The sequence below is a fragment of the Zonotrichia albicollis genome, chromosome 2, assembly GCF_047830755.1.
Source record: "Zonotrichia albicollis isolate bZonAlb1 chromosome 2, bZonAlb1.hap1, whole genome shotgun sequence".
Lineage (NCBI taxonomy): Eukaryota > Metazoa > Chordata > Aves > Passeriformes > Passerellidae > Zonotrichia > Zonotrichia albicollis.
This window is the reverse complement of record NC_133820.1, coordinates 90,233,445-90,256,007: the sequence shown is the minus strand read 5'-3', so window position 1 is coordinate 90,256,007 and position 22,563 is coordinate 90,233,445. Positions and strand designations below refer to the sequence as shown.

The window sequence follows — 22,563 nt, the reverse complement described above, 5'->3', positions numbered from 1 at the left end:
CATTGTCTCAGACATCTCTTCTCGCGGCTCAGCAGGCCCAGCTCCCTCAGCCTGTTCTCACACGAGAGATGCTCCAGTCGCTCTCATCTTTGTTCCCCGCTGCTGGACCCGCTCCAGGACTCCCCGGCACCGTACTGGACACAGCACTGCACCAGGGCTGAGTAGCGGGCAGGACGCCTCGCTCCCCCGGGCAGGTACAACCAGCAGCAGCGGCGGCAGCAGCGCGGGCAGCAGCCCCGGCCGAGGCACCGCCACACAGCAGCCGCCGCCGCCTCTCCCGCCGGGGCGGGGCCGCTCGCAGGCGGCAACTTCCGGCTCAGCCTGGCCCCGCCCCTCCGCAGCCCCGGCTCCTCGCCGGGCCAATGGGGGCGCGGAGCCGCAGCCGGGCAGGTAACCCGGCGGCCAATCAGAAGGGCGCTGCGGGAACAGGTGGGCACGGCGAGGCCCCGCCCCCCGCCCCGCTGGCGGCCGCGCCAATCGGGGCAGGGAGGGAAGCGGGGAGGGAGGGGCTGCCCGCGGCTCCCGGCGGCGGCGGGGCTGCGCTCCCTGCCTGCCCTGCCCGCCCCCCGACGGCCAGCCCCGGCTGTCCGGCTGTCCGTCCGTCCGGCGGCCGCGCCGGGAGGGCTGCTGCGACCCCGCGCCGAGGGAGGGAGGGAGGGAGCGCGGAGGCAGCAGCCATGGCACTCGTGGCTCCCGAGACTCGGAAGTTCACGCGGGCGCTGAGCAAGCCCGGCACGGCGGCCGAGCTGCGGCAGAGCGTCTCCGAGGTGGTGCGCGGCTCCGTCCTCCTGGTGAGTGCGGCGGCGGCCCGGGCGGGGCTCCGGGCCGGGCCTGGCGGGGCTGCGGCGGCGGCCCCCGGGAGCGGACGGGCCCTTTGATCCCCGGCGGGCTGTCACGGCGGCGGGCGGGCTCTGATCCCTCTGCGGCGGGCCGAGGTGCGGGGCGGGCGCTGCCGGCCGCGGGGGATGCGGCTCCCGGCGGACACGGCCGGGCGCTCCCGCCGCTCCCCGCAAACTTCACCTGTGGAGCGGGCGGCTGAAGCCCGGCCTGACGGGACACGGCCGCTTTCGCGTGTGTCGAAATTGCGGCGCGAAAGTTATCTTTCATCTCCCTGCTCTCTTTACAAGTAAGATGCAGCTTTTCGTTGTGTCGTGCAGAATGGAAGATGAGCGCTGGCAAGTGCAGCAGGAATGTTTTGGTGTGTTGTTTATTCCGCTGTCCTGTACCCTGCTCGCACATGGTTGCTGCTCTCTCCAGTGCACAGTTGGGCGCGTTCATTTAATTGAAACTGCTGAAAGTAAATTTGTGTAAATAGTTGTCTAAACCAGGTGTTTTAGTTTAGAGAAGGCTGAGAGGGCATCGCTGTGCATATAAATATCTCAAAGGCAGGTGTCAAGAGGATGGTGCCAAAGTGTTTTCAGTGGTGCCCAGTAAAAGGACAAGGAGCAATGGCCATAAACACGAGAATTTCCACCTCAAGATGAGGGAGAGGTTCTTTCCATTGAGGATGGCAGACCACTGGAACAGGCTTCCCAGGGAGCTCATGGAGTTTCCCTCTCTGGAGACATTTGAAACCCACTTGGATGTGTTGCTGTGTCACCTCCTGCAGGTGACCTGCCTTGGCAGGGGCTTTGGACTAGATGATCTCCAGGAGCCCTTTCCAACCCTCAGAATTTAATTCTGTTCGATGCTGTACTGAGGCAGCAGGTGATGACATCTTAAATAGCCTCAGTAAGACTTTCCAGGGTTTCTCTCCTGGGACTGTTATTCATGGTATGCATTTGTTTTCTTTGCGGTTTTGTTATCTCCAAGGGGAATGTTTCAGTAAGCATTTAACTCTGCGTAAGTGAAGAAGTTTTGGTGCTGGCATTCCTGATACTGGAAGCTGATCTGTCCTTTGTTCTTTGCGCTTGCTAAGTATGATCTTGTCTTGTCCCAACCTCCTGTTGGGACAGTGTCTTGTCATAAGTGTGTGTTTTGAGAGTAACAAATGCTGTAGCTGTGATTGAAAGACAAATACCTTTTTTTAAAAAGACAGTGGCTCTAAAACTAAATTGCCCTTTACTCATCCGTGCATCACAGAATTTATAAAACATGCAGGGTTCAGAGTCTTCCTGGATACTGACAGCTTTCCACAAGGTACTAGCACATCTACATGGGGTGAACATCCAAATATGTTAACACTTCTTCAGGAACCAAGTACTTACAGGGATCTGTAGAAAAAGAGTATATGTATTTTAAAATACTTTTAGTTTTGGGGGAGCACAAAGGAGATTTAGGTATTTTCATGACATAAATGTTTTTTTTTTGCAGTAGTCTGCAAACCTGCCATTACCTCCTCTGCCTTTAGAAGGTTTTTCCTTTGGTCACTCATGACTAGTGTCAGTGAGTTGGAAAATATTTATGTGCATCTTTAATTAATTCAGGTTCATGATAATAATGGTGAACCTGGATTAATTAAATTATTAAGTACGTAATAGGGTGATAGGCACTAATATCCCAGGTGTTTTTATGCTGTCACAGCAGCATGTTCTGCAGAATTTTATGGAGATTAAAGAATTGATGGTGTGGAGTGATGTACTGTCTTTAGCTTATCCTGGATAAGGTCTTCATCAGCATTTTAGAGAGCAGAAGGGGTGACTTGCCATTCGTGGTGACTTAACATTCATGTCAGGTTTTTGATCCTTTTATTTAGCTTGATGCATGAAGCTGAATCCCCATGTCCCTCGCTTACAGTCTTGTGCTGAAGTTCACCTTCTTGTTTCAGCTGTGTTTTACCCAGGCTGCTGTGTCTCTTTTACTATCAGTGCTGTTCTTTTTATCACTGAACTCCAATGTTCTTCTGCACACACTGTTTAAATAATGAAATAAAAGGCTAGTAATTGCAAGTTTACATTTGCATTTTCTTCCTCCTGTTAATATACTGTAACTCTTTTTGTTGAACATTGATGTTTGGAATGAGATAGTACTTTTTTTAAAGGAGAAATTTCGGTGGGATAGTATTGTTTTATAGTCTGCTATAGAAGACTTAAAAAAATATTTGCATCTCTAAGTTTGACAGGTTAACCTGTTTCTTATCTGTTGGAGGTTCTGGGCTTTGTTATCTGAACAATCTCTTAGGCTGACCTGGTGAAAATACGAATCTTACCAGTGTTAGAGTAGTTGTGGAATGCTCTGTTCAGATGTGGGACTTTAAAGTAAAGGAGACCCACTTTCCTTCCCAAGCTGCCTCTCACAGCTCTTTGATGTAGCACTTTCCCAGGATTTTTTCAACTGAGTCGTCAACAAATTGTCTTGCTTAAAACATAGTTCAGCACTGGTTACTAAAGGGATCTTACTGTCATCACTTGCCCATGAGCAAATGCTGAGGATTTCCAGTACTGAAACACTGCTGTTGGCCATTGACTAGTGGTGCTGTGTAGAATGTGGAGGTAGGAAGGAATTAATTCCAACTAGCAGTTCATGGTGGATGGTCTGTCCAGATCTTTACAACCAGCTATTGCTTTGGACTGTACATCCCTGCAGCAGAATGTACTGAGCAGTGATGCAAAACATGCAGTCATTACTTGCACTAGCAGATAAATGGGAACTACGAATCTCTCTGAGCTTGAGTAGATTCTGTAAGTTGCTATTGTGGCTACTGTTTAACAGTTCCATCCATTTTTACAATCAACAATGTGTGGCTAGATTAAAAAGGGAAAAGAAAAGCTTTGCCCATATTTAATGAGGTTTATTAGATCACATTACTAAAATATGCTTATTTTTTTCCATTTTATTAATGTCCTTGAGATTATATTGATGAAAAAGAACTGAAAACCACATGTCAGCAGGATAGTGTGGTATATCTTAAATTTTCAGATAGCTCTTCATTGGATCTGAAAGTCAGAGACTTTCGGCCAGTTGACAGACTAAATAACTTGACTGTGTAGTACAAAAACATGAAGCAGATGTGGTTTGCCAAGCTAGTTTTCATCACAGAATGAAGCAAGCTGTCTTGTCAGCATTTGACATCTCATACATTCTCTCTGTTGGATATAGTTTGCTGAACCAACAAGTACAGTTTGGTTGGCTGAAAGGAAATCTTGTTATTTGGCAATCAGCTTTTCACCGTGTTCTAAGGCCCATAATGCATTTCTTGATTATTTGGATTCAGTTTTTATATTTTCGGCTTGACAGTAGCATCCTTGCTGAATATCCTCTTGTGCATTGTTGATGTTGTTTTGACTTCAGACTTGTCATGTGACTTAATTTGATGCCTCTGGCCACCCAAATACATTTATGTCTGAGAGGGAAGATTATGGGAATGACAAGTGTGTCTCTTAAACCAGCAATCTTGCCAAGAGCAGTTTTCAATGCAGTTTTAGTATTATGCATAATTGAAAGTGATGTCTTTAAGTGATGATGAGTTACTCAAAGCATGTTGCATACAGATCAGTGTCTTGTTCAGTAGTATGTTAATGATAACTCATCTCAGTGACAAAATTACTCTACATTAGGGTTATTTATAATAATATACCTATATTAGAGCTGACATTTAAGGATAATAAGCAATTAAGATAATGTTTGGCCTGTGAAATTTGATCTGCTTTAGCCTAGCTGTAAATGCCTTTGTTGAATGTGCAGATAATGAAAATGATGAAATATGCCAAATAATGCAGCAAAAGTTGTTTTCCCCATGTAAAAATTAATATTATACAGAAGAAATTTGCGATATGGGAAATAGGATGAAATCTGAGAGATTCCCAAATTGCTCTATACATTTCTTCTTTTTGATTTGGATATGTAAAATAGATTTTATTATTGAAAGGCTAGAACTGTATCTTAAGACAATCTTGGGCTTCACTTATTAAGTTCAGATACCTGATGGAGCTCTTGAGTTCTAAAACTCTTTCAGAAATTCAGCTTTCCAGACGTGGTGGAAAATCAGTATATCACAAAGGCAATGCTTGGATCTCCTACTGAGCCTTTGATCTCAAATTCATTGGTATTCTTTCTTTTCTTTGTAAGAAGACTTATGTCAACTTGGTCCTTCCAATCCTGATCTCTGCTTCCTGTGAATCTCAACTCCATAAGAAAGGATGGTGAGGTGCACTCTATGCTGTGTTATTGCCAAGTTTTTAATACAATGTTTCCCAAAAAATACTGGGAGGATTATGTAGTATTTATTTTGGGGTTGGCATTTTCCTTCCCGATTCCTGTATCATTTCATATGCTGTGTGCACAGAGTGCTTCTCTCCACAGCAGCTTCTCTGTATGTGATGAACAGAGTATTTGGATCCTCATTAAGTGCCAGATTTCAGTCATAGTGTGTCTACAAAAGAGGGTTGATGGCTTCCTTTAGCCAAGTAGGAATTTAAAAGTGGTATGTAATGCTAAAGGGATGAGGAAAGACTGGGGTGTTTTAGAGCTGATGGATACAGAAAAGCTGGAAAGAAGGATGAAGCTTGAGCTTTCTGTACATGGAATGCGAAATTGTATACATAAGGAATTTGGAAGCAGCAAATTGTTATAAATGGATGAATAAAAGCAGGGAGATGTGAACTGACACTCAAGATTTTAAAGGAAAAATTGTTGCTGGCAATGAACATCACCATAATGTATTTCATCTTGTAGGAACGTGCTAAAAATGGTGATGCTAATTCAGTCACTCTGAACTGCCGAACTTTCTTTACCTGGGGGAAAAAGCTTAGTCCTTGACCCTAAGAAGTTATTTTAGTTTATGGTATGTGCTGCTTACCTTTTGTAAAGGAAATAAAAATACTCAGAGAATAAGATATTTTTAATAAAGGCGCTAATTTTATTTCTGCAAAGTGTAATATATAAACCTTTTTGATTTGGTACGAGACAGTAGTCACAACACTTACTTCTGGAAAGTCTGATACTGCAAAGAGGACTCACTGGATGTGATAGACATTTCTATGGTTGTAAAGATTCAGAGGCTGGACTACAATACTAAAGTTTCTATTAAGAAATACCATTAAACTTATTTGAATTTTAAAGTTCTTCCTCAGAAAGGCAGTTTGAGAGACAAAATACAGGACAGCTGAGTTTCTGTGTGAACAGGTAGACCTTTAGACTTTCAGCAACATTAGATCATTCTTGAAAGGTGCATTTTCTTTCTTTATTATTTTCTGGAATTTTTTCTTTCCTTCTAGACAAGGATAATTATGTTTAAGATAGAAGAAGAAGTGCTTTTTATAAGTAGTTTTTCCTAATACAGCAAATGTCAGATGTACCTGATGCTGGTTTGGGTTTTCCATCTTACTCAATATGGGATACCACAGCATACCTTATCTTTCCTCTCTTCCTCCTACTCATGCCCTTTAATCCTCAATGAGGATGTTTCTATCTCAATGGAAGTAGAACTCATCACACCTACATTTAAACCTGGGACTTTCACAACTCTGTGATTATTATTTTTTAAGACCTTGTGCAACTAACTTAAAAGCATTTATCTGACTTAAAGCCATTAGTTGTGCTACATTATGCTTCAGTGCAAGTGCTTCAAAAAGGTCTGTAACCACTCCTCTTGAAAACTAGTGTAAGCTGTCTTTTCTGTTGCGTAGATATGAATGCTCAAGTAATTTTTAAGCCTGTGTGTCACTGGGCTCTCTTGTGAATAGTGTGTACCTGAGATTAGATGACCGTCAGAGATATGAATGTGTATGCAAGATGAACCTTTTGTGAACTTGTCAATTTTGCCAGATATTTGTATTTTTGAGGTAACTTGGAGATTCTGACAAATTCATGTTAGTCTGCTCTAAAAATAATGAGAAGTTATTAATAAGTTATTGAAGCAAACAAGGGAAGTTCAGTTTTCAAGATAGCAAGCAGCTTGATTCTGGCCTTCTGAGAAATGTATAGCCTATATTGCTTTTATTTAAGAATTTTTGTAATTGTTAGAGGTGGTTTGATGCCACTGGTTCTTTATGGAGATAAAAGGTGCAGTAACATCTTCTGTGCTGGTGTTCAGGGAGCTTTCATTTAGACCTGAAGTTTCTGATGGTGGCTGAAGAACATAATAATGCAATGACTATAGAAAATAATATGTATTAAAATAATATAAATGTAAAACTTATTTCCTTAGCTACTGTTTATTTTTCTTTTGAACTTGAACAGTCTCAAGTGCTTCATTGGGCATTGGGCATCATTTTGCAAGAGTAAAGACAAATCCATTTTCCCTTGCCCCTCCTTAGATTGTCTGTGTCCATGGAGAGGATTAATTACGCAAGGCAGAAAAGTTGCAGGAGTAGTCCATGAATGACACAACACTTTTCTCATTGAAGTATTTTTGAAATAACTTATTTCTAAAGGCAAGAAGATAGTCCAATAATTATGGTCAGGTAGCTTATTCAAGACCTTAATTTAGAAGATAGATGGATAGATTGATTGATTTGTGAAAGGTGGCTTGCATTCTGTCTTAGTCCAGAGGCACTGATGTCTTTGATCTCTTAAATTTAATAATCTATGAGATAGTGGTAGCTATTGCATCTTGAGAAAGGTACAGGTTTGGTTTTTTTTAAATTTTATTTTATTGTAAGTAAAGTTCTTTTTGTGAGAATGAAAGTAAACACGTATTATCTCAAAATAGAGATTTCTTCTGGCACTAAAACTGCAATAAATTAACACACATTGAAACCTAACCCTTTTAACATTAAGGACTAGATTTCTTGTATTAAGCAAGGGCTAGAATTCCATTCGTGGAATTGACTCTGCTTTAGGAAAAAATGTGCTAGGTTATCTAAAGGTCTCCAGAAAGCTGATCAGAAACACTGAGTGGGCTTTTATGAAGAAAGCTCTTGAGGACCAAAAAGGTTTGGTCAGAGAAATTCACCATCTGTTGCTGGTGTTGTCTTCTAGTTACACTCCCATTATGACCATTTGGGAGAAATAGCAGCTTTGCTGCAGATACATTAAGAAAATAAAAAGTCTTAATCTGGCTGCAAAGAGTGAGGGATGGGATTCCCTGTTAGTGTAAGGATGGATGGCTGCATCTGTTACAGCAGTTTGTCACCTCCCCATCTGTGCCCAATGAATCAGGTGTAAGAGGAGGAATTGGGAATCCAGGCACTGTCTTCTGCATTCTCCTGCTGGGTCCAGGGATTCCTGGCAGTTCAGATGAGGGGAAAAATGAGGAAGAAGAAACCAAAAGCCTTTGTTAAAAAGTCTTGATCTGGCACCTCAGGCTGGTGAAACTAACCATTCCATTCTGCGACTAGGCAGTGTTACCTTAGGCTTAGTAGTGAATATCCAGAATTTAAAAAAAAAAAAAAAGGCAGCAGGTAAGATCTCTCCAAGGGATGGGATGCAAAGGAGTGCCATGGTTCTGTCACACAGTCCCAGAGTGCCTGAGCCTGGAAGGGACCTTTGGAGGTCAATTGGTCCAACTCTCTGCCTCAAGCAGCATCACTTAGAGCCAGTTGCCAAGGCTGTGTCCAGGGAGCTTTTGAGTATCTCCAAGGATGGAGACTCCACAACCTCTCTGGGCAACCTGTGCCAGTGCTTGGTCACCTTCACAGTGAAAAAGTGTTCCCTGATGTTGAGAGGCAGCTCTTGTGTTTCAGGTTGTGCCCGTTGCCTCCAGCCCTGTCACTGGGCATCCCTGAGCAGAGCCTGGCTCTGTCCTCTTTGCACCCTCCCTGCAGGTGTTTATACACATGATGGGATCCCCTGAGCCTTCTCCAGGCTGAACAGTGCCAGCTCTCTGTCCTCATGGGAGGGTGCTCCAGTTCCTTATTCACCTTTATGGCCATTGCTGGGCTCTCTCCAGTACATCCGCGGCTCAAGCAGACTGCAGGCTCTTTCAGACTGGAGTACTTGTTGGTGGCAATGTTAATGGAGGCTTTTTCTGCAATTCTTGTTTTAAACCTCTTGGTCCAGGCCAAGTTTTGGGTTGGGGCCCTCTCTGAATAGAAAGGTCCATTTCTCTAGAGAACCAGCTAGAATTTTTCTTCAGCTCAGTAGCTGATGAAAAGAATGCCAGGTACCTTTAGAACAACATTTGTAATTCAACCCCTGCCAGCAACTGTGTCAAAACAACAACAACAAAAAAGAATATGAAAGTTCTAGATCATTTTTCAATCTGGAGACTGGGAGGAGGAAGAAATAAGTCAGCTGAGGCTGCACATTGCCTAAAAAATCAGATTCACAGTATTTCTGTGGAAAGGTTAAATGCAAAGCAGACCTTGTTTTGTGCAACATTCTCAGTAACGATAGTTCAGAAAGAAAGTGACAACCTTATAATTCCGAGCAAGTCAAGGAAACATGATTTAGACTGGCTTTTTTTCTCCTAACTGTATTTATAGTACTCATGGAAAATTTCTTCTAGTAACAATTCTAGGAAAGAATACTGAAAAATAAAAAATGTAGGACACCAACTCTACAAAAGTAGTCGCTTTTCAAAATGATACCTTACTCTTCTAAAGTTGTTTAAAGTTTTAAGGGAAGAATGAACAGTGTTAGTCCTTACAAGTAAAAATTAAATAGTCCCTTCTGAAGTTTATTCTGCTAAGAAACATAATTTTTTTCATGCAGTGGAAGTATCAAGTGACCTCACATAAAATTAGCTAAGCTACCTAAATATGCTTTAAAACACAACTTTTCCCCAAACCCAAATAAAACAAGAGAAACAATGCCAAGCCACCCAAAATGAAAAAAAAAACAAGGGAAATGAACACATAAATGTAGTCACAACAAACCTGAGAAGGAGTAATGCTGATCCATAGCTGCTAGGGTTCAGAGAAGCCTGTAATATAGACCCATCAGTGTAAATAAATAATCCTTAGCGGCTGCTTTGTGTACTTCTGTGTGTTTTTTGATACTCAGGTGGAGCTATTGACTTAAGAAGAAATGGCACATTGACAGACACTGATCTGGGTTTGGAAATTTGAGGCATAGATGGAACTGTTTTTAGTATTTCCAGGTACTCTGTGGGTGGGGAGGAGTTGCTTGTTGAATTCAGAGATAAGACAGGAGCTTATATTTTGACTACTATAAAATTATTCTCCCAACAAAGAGTGGGAGAATTGAAATCAGAATAGATAAAGCTTGCATAATTTGAAGTAGAGAAAGCATTTAAAGATTGGGTTACATCAGTGCAGGATGTAATACATTTTACTTGTTACAATACCCAAATAGTAAAGTAGTTAATTTCAGGAGCCTGGAATTCAATGTGACTGAGTTTATAGACATAAAATTTGGTTTCAGCCTGCAAATCCAGAGCCTCCACTGCCTTTGGATGCTTTTGTTTTGAGATGGAGATACATGATCTTGTTACCTTACTGGTTACCCAATACACAGCTGCCCTTCATGGGCTGGAAGGAGTGCTGAAACATATGTGAATGAGAAGGCAGGTGCTCCACAGAAAGAGCTGGGTGTTTTCCATGGAGAGGTGAATGACAGTGAGATAGTTCTTGTTCTCATTTTAACAGGTTTGTTAAGAAATCAAAAGTCAAATGGAAATGCTGTGGGTATCAACATATAGAAAAGAGGCTTGAGTTTTAAGGTGTTGGAAGGGTTGTCATCCATTTTCCAGTTTGATCACATTGACAATACTATTTGTGAATCACACTCTGTTCTTTAATGTTGCATAATGGTCTTTATATCCTTGGTTTCAGAAGGAGTCCTGTCCTTCACCAGGGTGCTGATTCTGACAGAGAATCTGCTTGCCCTTCACTTCATGCCTTTCTGGGCTTGTTTGTAGCCATGTTGGTAAGGGACTACCAGGCAGCTGAATGACACAGAAGTGAAGCCTTGTGAAAATAAGATAGATCGTGGTCTCACCTAGCCCATGTCTCATTTTTCCCAGTACAGTGATGTTGTCAAGTGGCATTTCAGATGTCTTTCTGCCAGGCATATCTGCACCCACTTGCACTGGCACTTCTATGTGCAGTGTTATGTTGTCTGATCTCATAGGTGGTTTACATGAACATTATAGTGGTGTGTTTGTCTTTAAGGGATGTTCAAGGAGGCCACGCTCTCACTGTTTGCTAGTCCAAAAGGGATTTTAAATCTGTGTTGGTCCTTAAACGTCAGTGAGTTTAAAAAGAGCATTCAGGTTAATGAATAGATGACACACATCATAATTATTTGAAGGATGCTATTCAAGTTTCCTGCAGAAATTGTCCTGGGATTCTTGCTTGCCAGGCTTGTTATCACTTTGTAGTTATTTGCCTGGTATTGTATATAGCTTAATGTGGTTGTTATATTAATTTCTTCCCAGCCAGAGCATACAACATGATCCAATAAGTTTTTCCTCACATTAAATATGAGGTTCCTATTAGGAAAGAAAAATCAACTAATCCTGCTGTATGCAGTCTTGCTGATAAAGTTCAAGGGACAATACACCCAGCATAATATTTTGGCAGCAATTCATCTCCTGTTGGGGAAGTTGGAACTTGTTCCTGGCAGAGCTCAGAACAAAGGAAAGGAGAAAGACCTGAACCTGAATGACCTTCTTAGACAAACTAAAAGTAAAAAAAGGATGTCTGAGCCTGAAGTTTCTGCTGCTCTTACCTGAATACAGTAAGCTTGATAAAAAAATGAATTTTTTTTCCCTAGTCTGCTGTATTGTTGACCATTATTTTCATCATAGTTTCATAATAAAATAATATCCTGTAATTACTGTTTTGGTTTGTAGCTCTCTGATGGAAATAATATTCTGTTATGGTTATTGTATCAACTACTTAAAACCCCAGAATAATCATTTTAAGTTCGGAAAGCTGAAAGTTACGTGACCACTAGATGGAGTCCACTGAGCATATTTCAATATCAGAAATCCTGTGTTATGGCTTGCAGAGTTAAAAGGGGTTAGTGTTTTGTGTCTCATGCTTAGCAATAAATGCTCATTTATTCAGTTTAGATCGGCTTGGTCAACTTCCCAAAGTTCTTTGGGTTGTTCTTGGTATGTCTATCCTCAAGGAATATTTAAGTTTGAACTTAAGGCACAGAACTGGCAGATCCCATTGCTCATCTGTGGATCAAAGTGTATTACTCATGTAAGAATGGACCTGTGAGAAGATTGAGCTTTCTGCAGCTCTCAAATATGAAGCTTAAAACTATTAGCTAAGATATTTAGCAATTTGTAGCTAGCAGGGCTATAAATCTGTGTGCATCTCTCCATCAGTGCCTATATAATCCCAGTCATATGTGTATGTAAGATTTGAAATAGCATTTCTGAGATTGCTTCATTTATGCCTCCTCACTTCTCTAAAAATATAAAAGGCATAGTAGACACAAAAAATACCTTGTACAGGTAGGACAGACTAAATCTTCCTCCAATTTTCATGAGCATTTGCTTTTACTTTTGATCTTTGACATTCGTGGCATCTTGTATGAATGATAAACTGCCTCTGGTCTTCAGCCTGGTGCTATACTCAGTATGTCTATTGTCATGGCAGCTTTTTGTTTCTGTTGGATGAAAATCTCTTTTTAGGGTCTTGCTGAGTGCTCAGATGCTCAGTCAAAATTACTGGGAATTTAACCATACTGTTCTTGAGACTACTCCTGGAGTAACTACACTGGCTTTCTTCTGAAGGATGAAATTCTCTTGGAGCTTTTGTCTTTCTGTTTCAGTGGTTAGTGTGTGGCTCTCCAGTGTACCATCACAGAATCATGGAAATGCACTTCCTGAAATGCAGATATCTAGAAGTCACCTAGTGCAATCCCCTGCTCAAAACAGATCTGAACAGGTTGCTCAGAGACTGTGACAACCTGGTTGTAATACCTGCAAAGATGGAAATACTTTAACGCCTGTAGCTTCATGGTTAAAGAGAAAGTAAATAAATCCTTTTATGCAAATGGAATATTCTTTTTCTGTTTCCTCTTGTTCTGTGACTGTATCTTCAAGAACAATCTGGCTCTTCTCTCTAGCTTCCCATTAGGTTTTGCAACAGCAATAAGATTTCCTTTTAGCCTTCACTTAAGGCTGAACTATGCAAGATCCCTTAGATTTTTCTCATATGTGAAACACTGTGATGGCTCTCCATTAGACTCAGTCCAATATATCAATGTTTTTCTTGTCCAGAGGAGCCTGCTCAGCATGTTCAACTCCCTGTTCAGCAGGATGTCATTCTTAACCCCTCATCCATCCATATGCACTCATCCAGACCACATCTGGCTAATTGGGCTGCAAGGATGCTATGGGAGACTGCCCAAAGCATTTTTTCACTAACAGTATTCAGTGTCCAATGCTGTCTCCTAGTCCACAGAGCCAACCATCACATCACAGAAGACAAACAGGCTGGTCAGGCATAATTTGTTCTAAATAAATCCATGTGGTCTGTTTGGAACTGATATACATCTCTTACTCTCTATATGTCAAGAAATGGCTTCCAGGAGGGTTTGCATCATAATTTTCCTAGAGATTGTAGTGAATGTGACCAGCTTGTAGTTTTCCATATTCTCCTTACCATTTTGGAGAGCAACTATGAGGATAACTAAGGATAATCTGAATTCAAACACATCCTCTGCACTAGTTTTGACAAATCAAGTGCTTAAGAATTTTAAGACAAAATAAAACTCCCTGTTGTGGCCACAAAGAAACTTTCAGCATAGTTTCTTTTCTCTGAAGAAACCTTACTTCTTGAAGATAATTACCTGGTAAAACTCTTCTATGAAATCTGCATGCAGCAGTCATTGCAGAAACAGTATTTGCAAAAGGAACTGACATCTGAACTTTTGGTCCTCTATGAGCACTCCTGTTAAGTATGAAGTGTTTGATATACACTTCTTTTTACTCTTGCAGGGCTATTGGATCTTCAGGTCTTTTTGCAGCACAGCTTTTTCAGGCAGAAGGGAGTGTGTTGCCTTTGAAATACTGTCATTGGCTTGTTAAGGCACTCCAAAAATGTCAAGTGATGTTGGTTTTCACCTCTGGACTGAGGAGGCTTTAGGGCCCCATCTCAAATGTTCTGAGCCAATGTACAGGCAGCTGCCAGATGAGAGATGGTGCTCCTCCACCTACAAATGCTGTCATGTTTTGTGAAAAGTGGAATTCAGCCAGGATGTGTAAGATCTGAGGAACCAGATGTTCAGTCATGTCAAGATGGCATTAATGCAATTTGGGCATTTAAATTGTCATGGACAACTTTGTAGGTAAAAATACAAGTACCTGCTGCTAATGTTTCAAGTGGTTAAGGATGTTCTTGTGGCTCTTGTGCTAGGACTTAGGTGCTTGAATCCTCCCTGAAGTATGCTCTCTTGCAGACAGGGGGCTGTGTCTCTATGAAGTGTTTTCCTTTAGTCAAGGCTTTTCTGAAGACAGAAACATGTTTTGTAGTAACCCATTCAATTGGAAGGTCTCCCTGTTTTGACCTCTACCCTCTTAACTGTTCTATTTCTGTCTAGGAGTCTCTAAGTTCTCATTTTGATACTGAGAATTTTATAGAATGAGCTGAAGATTTTACATCAACCAAGGCTGATTCCTTAGCCTTTGTATACATTAAGCATTGTCAAATGGAAACATGTAAACATTGTTTAGAACTGATTGCTAACACACATTTAATTTGTACCTGTGTCATTATGCTTTCTTGGAACTCATTTGGTTGGCAAAGAATTGCTTAACATGTTGATTTGAAATCCTCCAGTTCCCAAATGCAAAGTGATTATTAGTAATTTACTGTAATCAGAGGAGTGGTTGGGTCCTTAAAGCAATTTTGTTTTTTGGAAGGAAACTAGAACTTCTTTATTACTTTTCCAAAAGAACATTTCTCAAAAATACATGATTCTGAATAACCTGGAGCTAACACACCTAAATAATTTTTTTGTCCTCCTGGTGCAGTCAGTGCAGATTGAATATAGTCTGCAGTAGGGAGGAGCTTGTTGTTCCCCATATAAATGAGGGTTTGGCTTAGGGGTGCAATGTTTGCAATTATACTAACACAAATAGCTTGTAAGACTGCATGCTTTCTGGTGTATGCCCTTTTGCATAAACCAGGAGAAGGCAGGCATTAGTGTTGTCTCCTCCCTGTAGCCTTACATTCCTCTCCTCCACTCCCTGCCTTGTGGAAAAAGACTTTCCATAACCCAAGCTCAGCTAAAGGCAGTTTGCAATGGGTAGTTTGGTGCTCATATGTACAGTCCAGGCTTGTTCATATATTGATTTGTTCTGCTTTGGTATTTTTACCATTGGATTAAGACTTTTACCTACCTTGGGCTACCTTTTAGCTCTCTTCAGTGGGCAAAGTGCTGTCAGACCTTTGTAAGAATTTTTCTGGCCTCCCATTTGTCTTGGTTCTGGCCAGGACAGGGTTAATATTTGCAGTAACCAGGAGGGGCATGGCTTTTCCCCAGAGGTTACTCTCTACCACCTTATGTCATTTTCTGGGGACAGGGGAAGGGGTCTCTTGCAGTGGGGATAGTGTGATGGTGGTTCTGGTGTTACCAGGGGTGTGTGGTGATCAATTGTGTGAACCATTCACCTCATTCTTGTACACTATTATTAGTATTGCTGCTGTTACTGTGTTTTCTTATTTAATTGCTGTTTCCTGGAAATTGTTCCTATCTCAGCCTGTGATCTTTGTGCCTCTAGTTCTCCAGCCACCCACATTGTGGAAGAGCAGGGGGCAATGAATGAGGAGTGTTTCAATGGTAATGGTTTGGAATGTTTCAGTGGGGACACTAAATTGGGGAATACCTTTACTAAGCCATGACACCATTTCACTTTGAGATGTGAAACTGAAGTGAATAATATTGCATTGTGTCACATTGCTGCCTGGATGATCACTGCTTGTGCAGTGTGGTTGCTGATTATAATTCAAAGAATCTCCTTAATGAAGCTGGAAACTTCCACTTTGCACCAAATTAATAAAAAGTCTGATTGTTGGCAGACTTCTTTGCATTGTATACTATTCAGGTTTCTCCCACTCCCTCTGGTTTCTTCCTACCCCACATGTCCCCATAATTATTTCCCTTTCAAGCTCTGTTTGGAATCACAGAATCTAAGCTGAGTTGTATGGGACCCACAAGGACCATAGAGTCTGACTCCTGGCCCTGCCCTGGACTATTCCCAAGTCGCACCATGTGCCTAAGAGCATTGTCCAAAAGCTTCTTGAGCTCTGTCAGGCTGGTGCTGTGAGCACTGCCCTGGGGAGCTGTTCCAGTGCCCAAACACCCTCTGGGGGCTGAACCTTTTTCTAATATCCAACCCAAACCTCCCCTGACACAGCTCCAGGCCATTCCCTCAGTCCTGCCACTGTTCAGAGAAGAGATCAGTGCCTGCCCCTCCCCTTCTCCTCATGAGGAAGTTGTAGACTGATGAGGATGCTTTTCATGGTGGTGTTACCATTGTGTTGATCCATGTCAGTTTCAGTTGCTGTTTCTAAAATACTGTAGAAACCTGATGCTAAATTTATTCCAAATATAGTTGGAATTGAATTTTCTCTTAATTGGTTTTGAATTATTACACCTCCCAGGGTCATTTCCAACCTGAGTTAGATTATGGTGTTTGTCTTTTCAAATTAAAATTTTTTGTCTTCCTGTTTCTCCATAACCTAGCTAGTATTTTACAAGTAAGGTAATTTTCTAGACATGTGGAAGAACTGCCTTGTGCATGATAACTTCTTGTTAACTGACCTGTTTTTCTCATACTCTCTTAAGATGTTAGCTACTTTTTTTTTTTTTTTTTTTTTTTTTTGCTAGAGGCATTTGCTATTATAAAGTCTTTGAAATTGCAAAGAAAACCCTTTAATCAGTGCTTCCTTTTAATGATCTCTTAACTTTTGATACCGTGTGTATAACTTGAACTTTGTCAGGTCTCTGTAATCCTACATTTCAGATGGGAACAAAGTGGGCTTCTGCACTAGAAACAGTTAACTTGAATGTATTTTTGGGGAATGCCTTCGGTGATAATTCCCATGGCTGTTTTCCCTTGCATGTTTGTAAGGATGTCGTTATGCAGCCTTAGTGAATGGAGCACTGCATTTCCTCACTGACCTACTTCTTCTTTTCAAAGAGGGTAAGATAGGTAGGGAGACGTTGCTGTGCAAGCTTCATGGTTATGTATGAAGTATCTCTGTCCTTCATAGTAGAATTTATGCCAAATTATTCACCATGACTTTCTTTGTTCTCCCTTATGATAAAGCTGCTCATTATTAACAGAACTGCCTTAAAACAATTGGTATTTCTCTCAGTATGAGAAATGGTCTAACTTCTGCCTTTCTGAATATGGGACTGACAGGAGCTACTTGGATCACTGTCTAGTATTGTTGGGTTTTTGGAGTTTTTTTATTGATGTGTCTGCATGTTACTGTGTTTTATCTAGATTAGAAATGTAATGAGAAGCATATTGACATGTATTAGCTAGGCAGATGTTAGGGAAAAATGGTATTAAGTCTGAAATATTTATTGAGAAGTATTATTATAGCTTGCAAATATTTCCTTGAGAAGAAAATTTCATGGGGACAAATCTGTAGCTGACATCTTGAATCTGTTTATTCCCTCCCTCCCTGCTTTTAATTTAGCTTGTTTTAACTCCACTGCAACAATTGTGATGCTGTAAGTTCACTTTTTCATCCAATTTTACAATTTGGTAAGTAAATAAGTGCTTTCAGTTTAGCAGAAATATAAAACTCATCACTTTCTGACAGGGTGACACAGCACTCTTGTGATGTGGATTGGAACAGTTATTTTTTGCAAATTGTTTACCTTTAAAAGTGCTTTTAAAAATTTGACATTTCTTCTCAATGTCAGTTAAAGATATTTATGTGCTTGTACAACAGGTAGTGTTGCAGTCTGTGAACTAATACCCTGTAGTGATAAATTCAGTCAGTACAGGTGTGAGTCACTATAAAACCAAGAAATATATGTATTTTAAATTTCATTGTATATTTTTGTTTTAGAGGTGGATGTTGATCTGAACTAGACAGCCTTTTATGTTTGTTTTTCCTTTTCTTTTGTGATTAAGAAAATTGCAATTATTGCAATTGCAACTGATTATTTGCAGTCAAGGACTGGTAAATTCAGCTTTTGGCAGGTGGGAACTGACAGATCACTTTGCATGTAAGAAAGAAAGGGAAAAGTGAAGACAGTCTTCAGCTCCCTTGTGGTTTGCCTGAACTGATAATAGCATGCTCTGACGTACAGGTTTGATTGAAAGAAGTGTACATAGCATGCTGTTTTCTTTGCATAGCAGCAGTGATTTAGTATTTCCCCCTCATATTTCCAGTGTTTTATATTGAAGCTTTTTGTTTCAGACATTAAAAAGCACATGTAGGTCAAGTAAAGAAGTGTTTGCCAGTACGAACTCTGTGCTAAGCATTCTGGGAGCCTGCTTTCTTGCAGCAGATGAGGATTCTTTGTGGCTGGCAGCAGAAACTGCAGCAGTATCTTTGCAGTTTCCTTTCATCTTTGATTATGTTCTGAGGATCTCTGAATACAGGAGCTCTTTCCATAACCCCTTGGAATACCTTTTCATCTCTCGTGGAGTGCAGCACATGCTGAAAGCCTCCTGTCTTCTACAGCTGAGGTATCCTCTGCTTTTCATCGCCCTCTGATTTTTTGTCTTCAGCCGCTGGATTTTTGGCAGTATTTGGCTTAAGCAAATAGGATTACATTTCAGTAGCTGATGGTTTCTAGTCGAGGAACATACTAAATGTGGGACATAATGAGGATTGTACAAAGAAATATTTCTGCAAAGCACAGGAAAATTACTCGAGTCGAGCAACGGAAGAAGACATTCTGCAAATGCAATCAGGGCTGCTAGAAATGCAAAATTCAACAGATTGGGAATGGGTTGCACGACAAGTGTGATTCTGTTTAAAGGCATTCGTACAGTTTTTGAGAGAAACTGTGGTTATATATGCAAACAGCAAGGGGAAAACAATGCCCTTGAATACACAGCATTCAGCTTGCCAGATGAAGATTCAGAAATATTGATTCATTCATTCCTGGTAAATAAAAACTTGTTTCATTAATAATTTTATCTGCTAATTGAAAGCTAAACTAAAACTAGAATAACATGTTTGTTTAACATCTGCTATGCACAGACATGGATATGTATCTTGTCCTGATATTGTAGGATGTTAGTGCATGTATGTGGCATGTTATGTATGTGTGCATGCAGCTGTAATGTTAAAGCTTAAGATTCATATTCCTTGTATCATTTAGATTTATATGATAGCTCTGAAGAGTTTCCACTCTGTAATTGTTGTAGAAGATTGTGTGCTCTTAGATCTTTCTAAACATACTCTTGGAATGTATTTGGCACTTGGACTGAGGAACAACTGATGGTTATGTTTTTTGAAAAAACTGAGGAAGGCATTGTTGAGGAAACAGTAACCCAGCATTTAAGGTTTATTTTTTTCTTAGGGATTTGAGTGCATTTTTTTTCTCTGAAATGGTTTAACTGTTCTATTTCTGTTTACCTTCCTGAAAGGAATACAGGAGCATTCTAGAAGGGAAAAAAATGGTTAAAGGTAGCAATAACTGTTTCCTGAACCTGCTTTGCTCTGAAAGACTTTCTAGGTGTTTCCTGATGTAAAGAAACCAGGCTTTACAGTGAGACTGTGGTCTTGGTACCCCCCAGGTTTGTGACGTGTTCCTGCGTCAGGTGTATTACATTTAGGCTTGAGGGGGTGGAATTGCAAGAGCTAACTAATGTGCATAACTTGCTTCACAATTGGGCTAGTTAAGGATTTTAATTTTAATTCAAACCAGTTTGAGTTTACTTTCTAATTGCTTTGTCACTGGCTCGGTAGTTGGGATGAGAGGGGCGTGGTGCACTGAAATAGCTGGACAGATTTTGAGCTTGTTATCTTGTTGGCATAACCATGCTGTGCAACTGCAGCTATGGAAAGTCTTTTGAAATTTCATAAAGCTTTTGTTGCCTTTGTGCTGTTCAGGTCCTTTTTATTTTGCTGAACTGAAATTTAAGGGAAAAAACAGGTGTGTGGTTGCACATATGTGTGAATGTGTATATGTATGCACACATGTATATTTCTATTCATGGATACACACACAAGCTTCTAGGAAAGAACACAGAATAATCTGAGCTGTCTTCAGATGCTTTCAATAACTTATAGTATGTATATTACCCTTCATGATAGCATTGCATTTGCTTAATATAGTTTGATATTACAAATAAAATGGCTTCCTCTGGGTGTTAGAAGCCTTTTAACACAGTTAGCCTCATACGGAATATTGTTAGAAATTTGTTAAATTCTGTGTAATGAGTACTTTCAATTACTTTGGTAACCCATTGAATTTAAGACCTAACACCCTTACTAGCCTAGAATTCTGCATATAGTTAGGTGAGTGAATGAAGAAATACTTCTTTTTTTTAATGTAATATGACTTACTGCCACTTGGAGTATGAAGTGAAATGTTTTTGTATATATTTTTTCTTTGTTTCACATGATACTGTTCCAGCAATTATTTTTCTTTAATTTTGTCCTTCAGAATTGATACAAACTGGCAAGATATGTTTAAGCTGCCATTTGCAACTGAAGTTCTACATCTGTCTCTTGAGGAGTTGGATTATTTCCAATTCCAAAATGTCTAGATGCTTTTAAATAATGACATTACTTTTTTGAATTTTCCTTTATGGCTTTGGTAGTTTGGTTTAACTGGAAGTAGTGGATTAAGATAAGGTATTTTCCGGGGAAAATACCTGAATGTTAGTGTGGAGTCGTGTGTGGAATCAAGGAGTCAGAATGACTTCCTGCTCATTGTAATGGACCAGCGTAGTCCAGACAAATAAAAGTCAGGGTTTTGCAAGAACAAACCAGGAGTTTGTTTAAAGGTCGTGCTCTTGATAATCAGAACTGGCACTGACTATTGCTTTCTTAGGTGTTGTCTGAGGCTGGGGAGCAATTGCTACAGATTTAGCCCTGAAGATTGGGAAGTAGGATTCTCTGAAGAATGGGGAGGAGGGGGAAGATACTGCAATCCTGGCAACAGTGACAAGTGATTTTATGGAACTTGTCGAAGTATATAGGACTTGTATCTCTTAAATTACTCATTTATCTCATTACATAATGTCTGCAGGCTTTGCTATGAAAGCTAGCTTGTCTAGCTCTTTCCCTTCCTAAGTGGTGGCTTTCAGGGGGACAAATTGTGTTACTTCTCATCAATAAGCTGTGCATGGAGATGGAGGCTCCAGAAATCTCATTTCTAAAGAAAACCTGTATGGCCAAGACCAAGAGTGACACCAAAAGCAGTGTCTCTTGCTTGTGTTGTTTTTTATTTTGGTGATTGTTGCAACAGATGCAAGTGGGTGTGTGGTTTCACCTCTTTGTCTGTGCTGTAACATATCTGCGCTGCAATGTCTTAGCTTAGCCTGTTTGGCTGTACCTCCTATCACGTCTGTGTAGCCACTTTGGATCAAATATCTCCTGATACAGAGCTACTGTCAAAACACCAGTGAATTTCAGGGACTCCTTTCAGTTAACAACACATTGATCCTCTTGTAAAATCCATGTTGAAAACCTGAAAATTTCCAGTGAAAGTAGCTCCACTTGAAGAAAAAATCACCTCTTCTGAGAAGAAAGTAAGGAGGCAGAGGCAGTTGATTTAGCATATGTTTTTCTTATTTACCCTTTAACCCAGATGTCAGGAGGTTAAATCTAAAGTCTAGTTAAATCTAATTAAAGTTTTATCTTAAGAGGACCTGCTCTTTTGATTGCTTGAAGGAAAGATAAAATGAAGCCCATGTTGAGAATGTGTTCTCACGAGTACAGTTTATTTCTGTCCACCTCATGTCATTCAAACTTGCAATGAAAATGGTATAGCTTAGCTTCAGGCATATTTCTAACCTGTCACTTTGTATTGCTAGAACATGGGGTCTTGTAGGGTCTTTAGGTCCACATGTATAATAATCTTTATTTTAAAATAATAATCTTTATTTTAATTAAAGATTATAAATTTAGTTTGAGATACTGTTAAAAGTTGCACCAAAATTAATGAAATTATATTTTCACCAAATGCCCATCTTGGGCATATTTATGTTTGGGGCAAGTGTTGAGAAAACATTTTAATGGGCTTAATTTTGTAGTAAGTTGAAGGACATAGTTTCAGAATACTAGCTTGAGTGGTCATTTACTTTACTTACTTTACTTAATTTTTCTCAATTTTCCTGTGATTAAAAAAAATTAATCTGCACAACAATATTGCATGTTATTTCTTTTTATATTCATATTCTTTTTTTGTTTAGGTTTTTTTTTTTTTGGTTTTGGGTTTTTTTTTGTTATCACTGTATAAGCTGACATTATCTCAGAGTCAAATGTCAGTGTACAAGTCAGGTCATAAACAGCTGTTTTGGGTGGTTGATAAAGGTGGAAAATGAGCAAGGATAAATTATGTGGTGATAGCAGAACTACCAAAATTTTACAAGTTTGAGGCTTGCTAACAATCCCCTTGAAGTATTTGGTGATGGAAGAAGCTGAGGTGAGTGGGTTACTAGTACCTATGGAAGAGCTAGAAAATTCTGCAGTGAGATGGACTGCACTGAAGGACATTCACTTATTTTTTACATATTTGTCTGAAAATTGCAGAAAACAACTCCTTTTTTTCCCATGCTTGAAATGCTTTCTTTTCAGTTTGCTTTTAATGGCCTATCCAGTGCTGGCA

At 40.3% G+C, this 22,563-nt stretch overlaps 1 protein-coding gene across 11 annotated transcripts in view; it reads left to right on the top strand.

Moving 5' to 3' along the window:
• Positions 1–308: 308 nt before the first annotated feature.
• Positions 309–22,563, top strand: part of DOCK9 (dedicator of cytokinesis 9) — a 113,861-nt gene continuing 91,606 nt past the window's right edge. For 7 of the 11 annotated variants that reach the window (XM_074535650.1, XM_074535649.1, XM_074535660.1 and 4 more), the window contains exon 1: positions 309–791. In XM_074535650.1, the coding sequence (XP_074391751.1) occupies positions 363–791 (429 nt within the window). In that variant the 5' untranslated portion in view covers positions 309–362. Of the gene's footprint in view, positions 792–18,229; positions 18,888–22,563 lie in introns of those variants that run through there. The other 4 variants (XM_014267205.3, XM_005487274.4, XM_074535658.1 and 1 more) reach the window with 3 other exon arrangements.